Below are 15449 nucleotides of genomic sequence, written 5' to 3'. Positions count from 1 at the left end.
GAGGGAGTAGTGATGGTGTGAGGGAGCAGTGAGGGTGTGAGGGAGCAGTGAGGGTGTGAGGGAGCAGTGATGGTGTGAGGGAGCAGTGATGGTGTGAGGGAGTAGTGATGGTGTGAGGGAGTAGTGATGGTGTGAGGGAGAGTGATGGTGTGAGGGAGTAGTGATGGTGTGAGGGAGCAGTGATGGTGTGAGAGAGTAGTGATGGTGTGAGGGAGTAGTGATGGTGTGAGGGAGCAGTGATGGTGTGAGGGAGTGGTGATGGTGTGAGGGGGTAGTCATGGTGTGAGGGAGTAGTGACTGTGTGAGGTGAGATCTATTTATTTTACCCACAATGTTTACTTCTCTCTGTCTGTATGTTTTACAGTGGTAGCATCAGGTATTAAGATGCGGGTGAGAGAGAGTGTAGGTGAGCCTCCACCTGATACTTGCCGTACATTACAACACCACCTTGAGTTAGCACAGTACTCCCATCACCAGCAGTTTTAAGTGCTCAAATTTCAACTTTTTTCTTAATTGTGTGCCACAGTTTAGGTCAGGAGTAGATTAATGGGATATAATAATGAGAAAATTATCTCGGTATATAATATATGCCAGGTTTTTATAGCTATAATTGATATTGTTTATTTATACACATACGCGTGAGTGTGTGCGTGCGTGCATTCGTGTTTTTTATAACATAATTTTATTTTAACCTTTATTCCCGTTTAGTTCAACCTGTCTCTTAACAGACAAAAAATAAGTAAATCATATTAATCTCTTCCGAGTGTAAAGATTATTATTAATACGACTAAACGTTCACCACACACCTGTATTTGTGTTCTGCTCTGACGATGAGTGGATAAATTGTGAAATTTTATTGAACAATTATAGACAAGGATAAAAAAGGCAATAAGTTTACAATTGCCAATAAAGAATGTGAGGGAATTACTTCTCACCTGAGACGGAACGTTTTAAATTTACTTCCCAATAATCTTTACAAAGACGGAAATCAGGCAAGGGGGTCCTCCCCCCCTCTTTCCTTCTCTGGCTCTCTCTTCTCATCCCCTCATCCTCCAACTCCCACTCCTTCCAACCCCCCCCCCTTCTCCCACAGTAGCCAAGCACGAGGGCCCTGGACTAACGGGACCCGCCTCCGGGACTTACCAACAATAGAAAAATTCCCTCACTCTGACAACCGGGAAAGTAATTTCTTTATCCCCTCGGGAGATTAGTGCCGTCATAGCCCCGTGCACAGGGAAGTGGGTAATGGCCCCCCATGGTATACTTGGCAGTTCCTTCACGATGGAACCCCCACGTGGAAGGCTGCCAGACCTGGACCTGGACCTATACTTTCAAAGATTCGTAACTTGGATTTGTTTTCTCGTAAATGAAAGTCCAAGAAGGTGTGTAATTAGGGTGGCATTGGGATAAATTTTGCACCGTTGAAGATTAGGTTAGGTTAGGTTAGGTTAGGAAAGATGAAGCTCTTGGAGGTGTCGCTAAATCACATCTTAATTGACCATCACCTGCACAGGCTGTTCGCGGCGCTACTGTAAACTCCTCTGACCTGGCTGTCTATCGTCTGACGTTCTGTTTAATATATATTTTTTTTATTTTGAAGCAGATGTACAACAGAGTTAGCTTTATATTTTTAGAGACACTATATGTGTATAGAACTATGCCCAGTAGATGTCTTCCTCGCCCCATAGGAACACATTGTAAGCTGCTTCTTTGATGGAAACACAGCCACTGACTGTAATTAATGGCCTTAAATTTCTCAACCTTAATATGAGGCCGTCAGTTCTCCTCCTCTATGTCAATTGGCTAAAGACCTGACCACAATCCCGGAAACAGTCCTGACCAAAGAAGCTTTTTCTAACCTCAGAAAAAAATGGCTAAGGTTCCTTCCAAGAGTATGTGTTTATGAAGAATTTATATTGCCAGTCACTATTAAGACAACTTGAATTATATTCTTCGGAGACTTCTCTTTTAAGACTAGTCGACGGGTTGAGAGAGAGAGAGAGAGAGAGAGAGAGAGAGAGAGAGAGAGAGAGAGCACCACTAAACGGCATCGTCCCATTACACCTAAATTAAAACAAAACCTAACATTTCCTCTTGATACACGACAGTATGACACAAACACCTATAGTACAGCCTATGTGTCAGTCTATACTGTACTCATGTCACTACACTCAACACCACAAACTTTACCTCAGACTCATCATATATGCGCCTAAACTACCACCTATACACCTTCACTCTTTCAACAGTCTGGAATATTGCCAGATCAGAACATAAAACAAACCGCAGTTTCACACCTGTATATCGTTAATGCATCAGTATGCAACACTGAATGTCACATTGGCCTTGGTGTTTACTTTGCCCTTTTCGCTAGATGAATTACGTGTGTGTTGACAAAAAGATTCAAACCAACCTCGATTCCTTGCCTGACCTTCCTACGCAATCCTCCAGTGCCACTCATGACCTCAACGCCAGTGCCACTCATAACCTCGACGCCAGTGCCACTCATGACCTCAACGTCACTGCAACTCATAACCTCAACGCCACTGCCACTCATAACCTCGACGCCAGTGCCACTCATGACCTCAACGCCACTGCCACTCATAACCTCAACGCCACTGCCACTCATGACCTCAACTCCAGTGCCACTCATAACCTCGACGCCAGTGCCACTCATAACTTCGACTTCAGTGCCACTCATAACCTCGACGCCAGTGCCACTCACGACTCCAAACGTCAAAGCAGTGAGCCAGTATACGTATAAAGGTAACCGGACAAGTTTCTAAACAGGACCAACCTCTAAGAGAACCTGTATGTCTGCCTCGCTCTAATGGGCTCATAGGGAAGTGTGTCTGGTTTTTGACGGACAATAAGTAGCTTTTTGTTCGCATTTTTTAAGTTGATTGAAAGTGGTTTTTGCGCTCTTGGGAAACTTTTTTGTTTTGTTTTTTGGTGGTGGTTTGATGTACCCAATGATCAGCTCTTGTTATCTGTTTTCCTTTGTTCTAAGTTTTGATTGATTATTTTACTTTTTGTTGATGTTTGGTTTAGATAGTTTTGTACTTTTGAGAATGTTTTTGTTTTTAGTAAGATTCTAGTTTGTGGTTTTGTTTTCGAGATGTTTTGGTTTATGCTCGTGGTTTAGTTTTTTTTATTTTGTACTTTTATATTAGACGTTTTAATTTGTGCTTTTGTTTGTTCTAGATTCTGTTTTAAGCAAGATTCTAGTTTCTCCATTTGTTTTAAATTATAAAGCCTCTGGATTATTCTTCTCTTTAGGCCATTTACATATGAACATTGAGATTCTTGGCCTTGTAATTGGATACACAATCATGTGAATCACTCGATAAGATGGTGTAGGTCATCATGATATACACTAGAATTATATTTGAAAATACACATACAGTGTATAATTAATCTACAAATTCTACGTATTATGAGTAAATTTTTTTCATGGCAGTTATTGATGGTTCAGAATTATCATCGGTGAATTCAGTGGAAGGCGACACTATCAAAGAGCAAAAAATACACACACACACACACACACACACTGAATACCTAACAAAGACCAGAACAAAACAATATTGGGAGCCACAGGAGAGAAAAACAATTTATCTCCACTTCCTTCTAAGGAGACAACTTGTGAAAAGCCGTATGTCACCCGGATGGCCAACTGTCCAAATTTGTATGAGACTGTGAGAGACCCCTTTTCGAGGCAGCAATATCTCTTCGCCTGATTGATCTCTCTTTAGAAACTTTTCACTCCCGAGGAACGAACCTGAAACTGGTGGGAGTCTTATGTGTCAGGAGTTAGATGGGAGTCGGGTTTTTTTTCGGCTTGGAATATATGTAAGAGTTATGTGTCTTTATTTTTTGGGGGGAAGAAAAAGATCTGCGCCGTAAAAAAATTATGTAGATATTCATTATTTCGTATCTGAGGAGAAAAGATGTGACGCCTGGAGAGTGTTTACTTGTTGGTGCAAAGTGTTGGGGGTGACGTTGGTCAGGGACCTTTGTGGTAGAACTTTTCGCCGAGGAGCCTGCTGGGATTGGCACTGTTATGTAAGGAAGACATTATAATAACAATTGTTGGTTGTAAGCTAATGCAAGTAGCAGCTGTAATGGTGTCGTTTGAACGGTATAATAGGGTAAAGGCACCACCGATTGGATAGAATAAAACAGATATAAAACAACAACATCATCACTACAACATATAAAAGTACAACATCATCACTACACCAGATATAAAAATACATCATCACTACAACATATAAAACTGCATCATCACTACAACATATAAAACTACATCATCACTACACCAGATATAAAACTACAACATCATCACTACACCAAATATAAAACTACAACATCATCACTACACCAGATATAAAAATGCATCATCACTACAACGTATAAAACTACATCATCACTACACTAGATATAAAACAACATCATCAATACACCAGATATAAAAATACATCATCACTACAACATATACAACTACAACATCATCACTACAATATATAAAACTACAACATCATCACTGCACCAGATATAAAACAACAACATCATCACTACAACATATAAAACTACAACATCATCACTACACCAGATATAAAACAACAACATCATCACTACAACATATAAAACTACAACATCATCACTACACCAGATATAAAAGTACAACATCATCACTACACCAGATATAAAAATACATCATCACTACAACATATAAAACTACATCATCACTACACCAGATATAAAACTACAACATCATCACTACACCAGATATAAAACTACAACATCATCACTACACCAGATATAAAACTACAACATCATCACTACACCAGATATAAAAATACATCATCACTACAACATATAAAACTACATCATCACTACACCACATATAAAACTACAACATCATCACTACACCAGATATAAAAATACATCATCACTACAACATATAAAACTACATCATCACTACACCAGATCTAAAACAACATCATCACTACACCAGATATAAAAATACATCATCACTACAACATATAAAACTGCAACATCATCACTACACCAGATATAAAACAACAACATCATCATTACAACATATAAAAGTACAACATCATCACTACACCAGATATAAAAGTACAACATCATCACTACACCAGATATAAAAATACATCATCACTACAACATATATAACTACAACATCATCACTACACCAGATATAAAAATACATCATCACTACAACATATAAAACTACAACATCATCACTACACCAGATATAAAACTACAACATCATCACTACACCAGATATAAAAATACATCATCACTACAACATATAAAACTACAACATCATCACTACACCAGATATAAAACTACAACATCATCACTACACCAGATATAAAAATACATCATCACTACAACATATAAAACTACATCATCACTACACCAGATATAAAACTACAACATCATCACTACAACATATAAAACTACAACATCATCACTACACCAGATATAAAACAACAACATCATCACTACAACATATAAAACTACATCATCACTACACCAGATATAAAAAACAACACATCACTACACCAGATATAAAAATACATCATCACTACAACATATAAAACTACATCATCACTACACCAGATATAAAACTACAACATCATCACTACACCAGATATAAAACTACATCATCACTACACCAGATATACTACATCATCACTACAACACTACATCACTACACCACATATAAAACTACAACATCATCACTACACCAGATATAAAAATACATCATCACTACAACATATAAGACTACATCATCACTACACCAGATATAAAACTACAACATATAAGACTACATCATCGCTACACCAGATATAAACTACAATATCACTACATCTACACTACAGCACATCTACACTACAGCAGAACATTACATCACTATCACTACACTATAAGTCACTCTTTTCTTGTGAATCTTTTGTCACATGTGAAAATTCCAACCTTATTATATGTTCAGTTACACTTTACCCCCCGAAAAAAAAGTTTACCTCATTAGCTTCATCTCAATAACTTTCCAAATAAGATGGTAGAAGAGATGACTAGCTACCAAGAGGGATCACACCTGGTGGAGTTCGGTTATGCCGACTTTGAAAAAATATTCAAAAAGACCGGTATTTTGGGCGAAGGGGTCAGTGGCGAAGTATTGCTGGGAGAGTTTTTCAACAGACCTGCCTGCGCTAAAATAGGAGTAAGCCATGGCGTCAACAACATCTTTAAAAGTGAGATAGAAAACAATTTAAAAGTAAATGGCGCTGGTGGATCCCCCATCCTGCTGGGGTCGTGCATCGATTACCCGGTAATGATCTTCTCAGTCTGCCAGGGTCAATCATTGTACGACATTATCGATAATTTATTTGTTTTATCTCCCACCCGGTCGATAAACCTCTTCCTACCCATAGCTGAAGGCCTAGCCGAGGTACACAGCCGGGGTATCATCCATAATGACATTAAAGGGGATAATGTTCTGCTGGAGAAGAATCCCGATGGATCCTTCACCTCCCACCTTATCGATTTTGGCTTATCAAGAGTCGAAGGTGGCCACCTGACCTTACGCAGCAACCCGTACGGGAGCCATTACGCCCCCGAGCTATTTAAAGGTCAACCCTGCACCCCGGCCAGCGACATTTATTCGCTTGCAGTGATGATCTCCGACACCCAAAATACCTTTGACAACCTCTGGCCGCCAGGGGTTAAAGACCTGTGCAAGAAAATGCTCTGCCGCAGCCCACAGCACCGCCCAAGTCTCGCTAAAGTGATTGAAGTTTTTAAGCAGTCCCTCGAGGAGCTCTCCCTTGAGGTGCTCTCCCCCTCCAAGACACACCACTGATACAACATGTACAGTAGGCCTATATATCAGATGCCACTGAGAGCTCATGCTCTCACTTGGCTGAGCCATGTCAATACCGTCACAATAGTCCATTCTGTATATTATTATGGGTAAATAAACGGTTAAATATAAATATTATCAATATGAATATCCTCCTCCTCGACCCACCTCTCCTCTTCCTCCTCCACGCACCAACAGCCTTTGTAAGAGATAAACACACCATTACCCCTTCTACAGCTACTACTGTTTAGTGGGAATAGTAATAGTTTCATTTTTGCATTGTACCTGTAAATAAATGAAATAAATAAATAATTAAATTTTAACCTACAACTCAGAAATTGACTTTTTATCCTTTACACATGTGCGTGACTAATGATGTTCTACCACAGTTGACAGATCACCTGAAGACTTGTACCTGATCATTAAATACCTTAACGCTAACCGAATATAACCCAATCCAGCCTAACTCAGCCTAACATAACTCAACCCAAACCAACCTACCATAGCATTACATAACATAACCTAACCCAGCCTAACATAACTCAACCCAAACCAACCTACCATAGCATTACATAACATAACCTAACTCAGCCTAACATAACTCAACCCAAACCAACCTACCATAGCATTACATAACATAACCTAACCTAACCCAGCCTAACATAACTCAACCCAAACCAACCTACCATAGCATTACATAACATAACCTAACCTAACCCAGCCTAACATAACTCAACCCAAACCAACCTACCATAGCATTACATAACCTAACCTAACCCAGCCTAACATACGAATGGAGGAAACTGCAGCGGGCCTATTGGCCCATACTGGGCATTCCCATTTACACCCAACCCCTATCGCTTATATATCCATCCAACCTGTTTGAAGCGTATTCGAGTTAATGATGGTGTTTGGTAACTTGTTCCAGTCGTCCACTACTCTATTTCCAAACCAATGTTTACCTATTTCGCGCCTAAATCTAAATTTGTCTAATTTAAAACTATTGTTACGAGTTTGCTCCTGGTTGGATAGTTTGAGTTCCTTTGTAATGTCCGCTTTGTTCAGCCCTGACTTTCCATTTATACACCTCGATCATATCGCCCCTCGCTCTACGTCTCTCGAGGGAGTGCAAATTAAGAAGCTTTAACCTTTCTCTGTACTCAAGGTTCCTAATGCCCGGGATTAGTCTTGTCATTCTCCTCTGAATTCTTTCCAAGGATTCTATGTCCATTCTGTAATACTGTGGCCAGAATTGAACTGCGTAACCCAAGTGAGGTCTCACAAGCGCAAGATATAGTTTTAAGATGACCTCGCTAGTCTTGTAATTAAGAATCATTTAACGTCCCCTTTGTTTTTACAGGAAATATATTTTTATGGTGTATTTTGGTGTGTGTGTGTGTGTGTGTGCGGATCTTCATCTTCTCTGGAAAATCCCCATTTATGAAAAAATCTCTGAAACTTACAGAACTAATACGTCAAAGAAACCTGACCTAACCTTACCTAACTTCCTAGCAGGAGGCCCCGCCCCCAGACCCCTGCCATATTAAACAGAAAGTATTTTTGGATATCTGGTACTAGTGAAAGCAACTTGGTGGAGGGGTCAGCGTGTAATTTTACCTGTTTAGTGGACATGAGAGTACTGAACGGGTCGGTTGTAAACACACAGATGACACGCGGTGACTTTGCAGATTTCCCGAGGAATATTTACAGTAAATAATTCATCTTTCGCCATTTCTTCCAAAATAATGACCATCCAAGAATGCTGAATTGTAACGTAACCTATATCTAAAGTCCAAGAAATAAAACATTAACTCTTTCTATAGAAACTGGCGGAAATGTTAAAACGAATCTTAACCAGTGACTTAATATCAAGAAATCTAGGAGTGAGTGACTATAACATCAGTTCATAACACTTTTCCCTCTCCTCACCCTTATCGATATATTTCTGGACATTTCTAAAGCCTTTGATACTGTCGGCCATACCCTCCTCCTGTCAAAGCTTGAACATTACGGCGTTAGGGGCCTGTCCCACAATTGGTTTACGTCATATCTGTCCAACAGGAAGCAGTATGTCTGCTACAATAATCATCAATCTGACTCCTCACCAATTTTGTATAGCATCCCCCCCAAGGTTTCATTCTCGGTCCTGTGCTGGTCTTGTTGTACATAAATGATATAGTTCACGCCAGCGCACTCGTAAAATACAACTTATTTGCCGACGATAGTAACCTTTATGCCAGCACTGAACACTGAATTGACTAAAGTCAGGACCTGGGTAACACGTAATAAACTGACTTTAAACTTTGACAAAAAAAAAACCACAACACGATCATTCACAGAAGGAAAAACTTACCCCCAGACTTGGACCCCCTGTACCTTGGAAATACAATCTTCAAACGTGAACAAAATATTTAATTCCTCAGAGTTATTGTTGATGATAAACTTAGCAGGAGGAACCACATCAAGCCATTCAAAGTAAAGTCAATAAACAGTGCTGTATTTTGTATCAAACTCGACAGTCACTCACTCTCACAGCAATGAAAGAAATCTATCATAATCTTGCTTACCAACACCTGATACACTGTCACACACTATGGGGGGCCTCTGGCTCTTCAGAAACACAACCCCTGATCACTGCACAGAAGAGAGTTGTGCGGACAATGACCTACTTGAAAAAACTGATCACACTATCAAACAATTTGCTAAATTGAAAATGTTAAAATTCGAAGATATTAACACCTACTGCTGTGCCCTATTTGTTTACAAAACTGTCAATCACTTGGTTGACAATAATCATTTCCAGTTCCGGAATAATCAGAGCTACTAAGACCACCCTCCATGCGCTCCTCTCAGTCCCAAACCTCCATAAAATATCACGGTGTGAAGGTGTGGAACAACTTACCCCCACCCATCCGAGCAAAGACTACACTCCCTTCCTTAATCATCTCTTAAAAAAATTATATTGTATAAGTATTAATTTTTTTTGTAATACCTACTTTATATTCCAACTTTTATTGTACCACCAAAACCATTATATCAGAAATTATTATGTAGATAGACAGAAATTACCATTGCAATAGATATAATTGCCAACTAGACATGACCCATGTTGTACTGCTTCCCTCTCTTATCATATTTATGTATATCAACTCCACTGTATAATATGTATGTACTTATAATATAAATGTAAAAAATAATCATAAAATAAATATATATATATCGAAGTGATAACCGTGGTAACATTCTGATATGTTCTTATTACCACCAAGCTATTGTACTATTCCAGATGATTCTAAATGTTACATAATACTTCCTTGAGATAAATGTACAGTATACACCATGTGCCTAAAAGAGAGCTCAGGTTCTCAACTGGCTCAGTCAAGTTAATATTGTTATTATTTTCCACTCTGTATCTGTGTTTTTCTGGCTAAATAAACTGTTTCAATGTCAGTATATCCCTCTATCACCAGGTGGGGTCATACTTCGGGTACAGTGTGGCAGTGGGTGACATGAACGGAGACAGGCTGGCGGACGTGGTTGTGGGCGCCCCGTGGTACACACACCTTCAAGGCTCTCAGGACTACGAGGTGGGGCTGGTGACACTCTACACCCAAACACCGCAGGTATGGTGACCACGCTACAGTACCACCTGTAGCAGGAAGGGTGATTAGTGTTCATTACCTGGAGGTATAAGATTATGTGTTTATTATTGGCCGTCTGGAGAGTCAAGGCAGTACATAGATAGTGGTGGTTTGTTAAACTGAAAAATAATTTTATTGATAACATGTACTGTATCCAAACCTAGTGAAACCTAATCTAACCTAACCAATCGTAATCACACCGAACCTAACCTCACCTAACCAAACCTCACCTCACCAAACCAAACCAAACCAAACCAAACCAAACCAAACCAAACCTAACCTAACCTAACCTAACCAAACCTCACCTCACCAAACCAAACCAAACCAAACCAAACCAAACCTAACCTAACCACACTCCCCCTCTCTCTACCCCACAGCACAACTTCCAGCTTAAAGTCAAACTCACTGGTGTCCGTTCACGCAGTCACTTCGGGTTGTCTGTTGCCTGCCTGGGTGACATCAACAGAGACGGGTATGATGACCTGGCTGTAGGGGCACCCAGGGACGGTCCTAGCGGCAGGGGAGGTGTACTTGGGGTGTTATTCCATTTACAAGTCTTGGTGTTGAGTCTGTGTTTATGTCGGATTGAACAGGCTTTTGTGTTTTGTTTACTTGTTTGGTGGTATAACCTTTGTTTACTTGTTTGGGGGTATAGCTTTTGTTTACTTGTTTGGTGGTATAGCTTTTGTTTACTTTTTTGGGGATATAGCTTTTGTTTACTTGTTTGGTGGTATAACCTTTGTTTACTTGTTTGGGGGTATAGCTTTTGTTTACTTGTTTGGTGGTATAGCTTTTGTTTACTTTTTTGGGGGATATAGCTTTTGTTTACTTGTTTGGTGGTATAGCTTTTGTTTACTTTTTGGGGATATAGCTTTTGTTTACTTGTTTGGTGGTATAGCTTTTGTTTACTTGTTTGGGGGTATAGCTTTTGCTTACTTGTTTGAGGGTATAGTTTTTGTTTACTTGTTTGGGGTATAGCTTTTGTTTACTTGTTTGAGGGTATAGCTTTTGTTTACGTGTTTGGGGGTATAGCTTTTGTTTACTTGTTTGAGGGTATAGCTTTCGTTTACTTGTTTGAGGGTATAACTTTTGTTTACTTGTTTGAGGGTATAGCTTTTGTTTACTTGTTTGAGGGTATAGCTTTTGTTTACTTGTTTTGTTTGTCTTTATGTGTGGCTTTCGGTGTCAAATTAATCCCCAGGTATTCTATCTAATTACTGTTTACTTGACGTCCCCAGCAGGTATTTCTGTCTAATTACTGTTTACTTGACGTCCCCAGCAGGTATTTTTGTCTAATAACTGTTTACTTGACGTCCCCAGCATGTATTTCTGTCTAATTACTGTTTACTTGACGTCCCCAGCAGGTATTTTTGTCTAATAACTGTTTACTTGACGTCCCCATCAGGTACTACTGTCGGAGTTGCTGGCGCAGGATAGCGTGAACACCTTCGGGTGGTCTCTGGTGGCGGGCGAGGACCTGGATGGGAACGAGTACCCCGACCTGGTAGTTGGCGCCCACGACACTAACAGCGCCTTCGTCTTCCGCACTAGACCCGTCGTGTAGGTTAACGCTACCATTAAGTAAGTATCTCTCTGACTCACCTAGACCACTTGTGACTCACCTAGACCGTTTATGACTCACCTAGACCGTTTATGGCTCACCTAGGCCGTTTATGACTCACCTATACCGTTTATGACTCACCTGGACCGTTTATGACTCACCTAGACCGTTTATGACTCACCTAGACATGTAATACCTAACCTAACCTAACCTAACCTAACCCAACCAAACCAAACCCACCTAACCCAACCCAACCTACCCCCACTTAACCTATCATAACCTAACCCAACCAAACCTAACCAAACATAACCTAACCCAACCCAACCAAACCTAACCAAACCTAACCTAACCTAGCGTTCCTCCTGCCACAGATTCAAGTCCAAAAGCGGGATAATGGACTTAGACGTCAGGGGATGTTCGCTTCAGGACTCTACCGAGGTGCCATGTGTGTCTCTCCAGTACTGCCTGAGTTACACTGGTCACCGCGTCCTCAATACCCTACGTAAGTACCTTGACCTTGGTGTGTGATGTTGGTGTTCTGCTAGGGGGGTATTTTTCTGTCTTTATTTCTCCTTGTTTCTCTCTCTCTCTCTCTCTCTCTCTCTCTCTCTCTCTCTCTCTCTTTTGTCTTTTCTATCTATTTATCTATATCTTTTTCTCTCTCTCTATCTTAATCTCTCTCTAAATCTCCCTATATATCTTAATCTAATCTAAATTAACTTAAGTTAGATTAGATTAGGGAGATTAGGTTAATTTAAAGTCAATTCTATTCGTAGCTTCCCTGTGTGTGTTAGGTTAGGTTAAATGACGTTAGATTATGTTAATTTGAGTTATATTAAGTTAGTTTATGTTAGGTTAGGTTAAGTTTCGTATCTCCTATCATAAAACTTATCTTTGTACCTGTGTGTGTCAAAGATGGAAGTTAGGTTAGGTTAAGTTAAATGAGGTTAGGTTAGGTTAAATTAAATGAAGTTAGGTTAGGTTAACTTAGACACTCATATGTGTGTACCTGTGTGTGTCAGAGATGGCGGTGTGGGTGAGGGTGGACACACACTCGGACCTGCCCAGGATGTTCTTCTTACACCGTGAACCAGAGTCTTCCAACAACATCACCATGAACCTAAGGAAGGCTGTCGAGAACTGCACTACTGTGTACACCTATATCTCTGTGAGTACCGTACCTAACCTAACCTAACCTAACCTAAGCCTGTTCTGTGAGGGTTTGAGAGAGTTATGTGTTTTGTGAGTACCCCAGTACAGTATATCCAACATACCCCAGTATAACCAACATACCCCAGTATAACCAACATATTCCAGTATATCCAACATACCCCAGTATAACCAACATATTCCAGTATAGCCAACATACCCCAGTATAACCAACATATTCCAGTATATCCAACATACCCCAGTATAACCAACATACCCCAGTATTACCAACATACCCCAGTATAACCAACATAACCCCAGTATAATCAACATACCCCAGTATATCCAACATACCCCAGTATAACCAACATATTCCAGTATATCCAACATACCCCAGTATAACCAACATATTCCAGTATATCCAACATACCCCAGTACCAGTATAACCAACATACCCCAGTATTACCAACATACCCCAGTATAACCAACATACCCCAGTATAACCAACATACCCCATATACCAACATACCCCAGTATAACCAACATACCCCAATATAACCAACATACCCCAGTATAACCAACATACCCCAGTATAACCAACATACCCCAGTATAACCAACATACCCCAATATAACCAACATACCCCAGTATAACCAACATACTCCAGTATAACCAACATACCCCAGTATAACCAACATAAGGCCTCACTCTTACAGGGAAAACGGCTGTAGTGTACAAGGCCGACCAATCATAATCCATCACTTGTTGCAACCCTTTTTTTTGATTGGCTGGCACCATTCCCTTTTATGATTGGTTGTTTGGGTCGTCATCCATCATCCACTCGGGAGAAGTTTTCCTTCTTGTAACATCCACCGGAGTCGTTAACGGTGTGTGTGTGTGTGTGTGTGCAGACTTGTTATCCATCTTCTACCATCTGGAACTGCGTCTTGTACACATGACACACACACACACACACACGTACACACACACACACTGAGTCTCTGGTCAAACTTGCGCCCCCTAAAGGAGTGATGATGAACAGGTCTCTCTCTCTCTCTCTCTCTCTCTCTCTCTAATCCCGTGTCTCTCTCTCCCTCTCTCCATTACAGCCGGAGCCTCGTGACAAACTGACTCCCTTGGTGGCGGAGATGGTAAGCGGGCTGGTGGAGGCAGCAGGGGCGGACACCACACTGCTGAGGCCCGTGTTGGCTCCCACCTCGTCCGAGAGTCAGACCCACACCGCTGTCGTCCACATCAAGAACAACTGTGGGGACGATAATGTGTGTGTACCTGACCTGTCCGTCACTGTCGATATGTGAGTGTTGATTGTGTCTCTATAGCGACCTGACCTGACCTGACCTCTCCGTCACTGTCGATATGTGAGTGTTGATTGTGTCTCTATAGCGACCTGACCTGACCTGACCTGACCTCTCCGTCACTGTCGATATGTGAGTGTTGATTGTGTCTATAACGACCTAACATAATCTAACCTGACCTGACCTGACCTGACCTAACCTAACCTGACCTAACCTAACCTAACCTAACCTAACCTAACCTGTCGTACGTAACCTAACTTTAAAAACTATATTCTTGTTACGGGAATTAATGTATAGAAAACAGAATCTATGTAACTGTTTGATATTAACCTGAAATACAGCCTATTTACTGTATCTTACGTTACAGAGATCGACTTTATCCAGGTTACATAAATAATATACTCGTTCAAGGAGGTTTTACAGACTTCAGAGGATACAGCGACTGACTGTATTGATGATTTTTACAGAAGCTTTATTTCTGACTGTTTGTGAGGTGAACTGTATCCGGGTTACAGAGTTATGAGTGACAGTGGGTTTAGTCAAGAGTTACAGGGGGACGGATTACATTACAGGTAGATACAGTAAAGTTAAATAGTGTTTGACTACAGTTACAGGTAAAATAATGAGTTACAGGCAGAATACAGTGAATATAATGAAGATACAGTGAGAGGTGGTGATGGTATAGAGGCTCGGGTTATTACTGTATTGGGATCACCTGAAGAATTGTCACCCCAGAGTTTGACAGGGTGACGATTCTTCAGGTGATCCCTGTATTGTACTGTAAAATTACACCACCACCATCATCACCACCAACACCACCACTACCATCACTACCACCACTACCATCACTACTACCACCACCACCACTACCATCACCACCACCACCA

The 15449-nt window shown here is 40.5% G+C and overlaps 2 protein-coding genes across 2 annotated transcripts; both read left to right on the top strand.

Annotated features, from left to right (window-relative positions):
* Positions 1–6091: 6091 nt before the first annotated feature.
* LOC121876698 (serine/threonine-protein kinase pkn2-like) lies at positions 6092–6895 on the top strand. The gene has a single exon (XM_042382043.1). The coding sequence runs from the start codon at positions 6092–6094 to the stop codon at positions 6893–6895; it is 804 nt and encodes a 267-aa protein (XP_042237977.1).
* Positions 6896–11964: 5069 nt separating this feature from the next.
* On the top strand, positions 11965–14587 carry LOC121876697 (integrin alpha-PS2-like). Its single transcript, XM_042382042.1, has 4 exons — positions 11965–12117; positions 12469–12599; positions 13120–13265; positions 14356–14587. The coding sequence occupies exons 2-4, from the start codon at positions 12491–12493 to the stop codon at positions 14563–14565; spliced, it is 465 nt and encodes a 154-aa protein (XP_042237976.1). The 5' UTR covers positions 11965–12117; positions 12469–12490; the 3' UTR covers positions 14566–14587.
* The last annotated feature ends 862 nt before the right edge of the window (positions 14588–15449 follow it).

Source organism: Homarus americanus, unplaced genomic scaffold, assembly GCF_018991925.1.
Source record: "Homarus americanus isolate GMGI-L3 unplaced genomic scaffold, GMGI_Hamer_2.0 scaffold10061, whole genome shotgun sequence".
Taxonomy (NCBI): domain Eukaryota; kingdom Metazoa; phylum Arthropoda; class Malacostraca; order Decapoda; family Nephropidae; genus Homarus; species Homarus americanus.
The sequence above is the reverse complement of the archived record's forward strand: the minus strand, read 5'-3'. Positions and strand labels throughout refer to the sequence as shown.

What these genes read in the sequence shown, in the direction of transcription:
- LOC121876698 (XM_042382043.1), top strand. Translation starts at nt 6,092, where the DNA reads ATGGTAGAAGAGATGACTAGCTACCAAGAGGGATCACACCTGGTGGAG.
- LOC121876697 (XM_042382042.1), top strand. Translation starts at nt 12,491, where the DNA reads ATGGACTTAGACGTCAGGGGATGTTCGCTTCAGGACTCTACCGAGGTG. An exon ending in CCGCGTCCTCAATACCCTAC is followed by an intron (nt 12,600 to 13,119) that starts GTAAGTACCTTG and finishes TGTGTGTGTCAG; the next exon opens with AGATGGCGGTGTGGGTGAGG. An exon ending in CTGTGTACACCTATATCTCT is followed by an intron (nt 13,266 to 14,355) that starts GTGAGTACCGTA and finishes TCTCCATTACAG; the next exon opens with CCGGAGCCTCGTGACAAACT.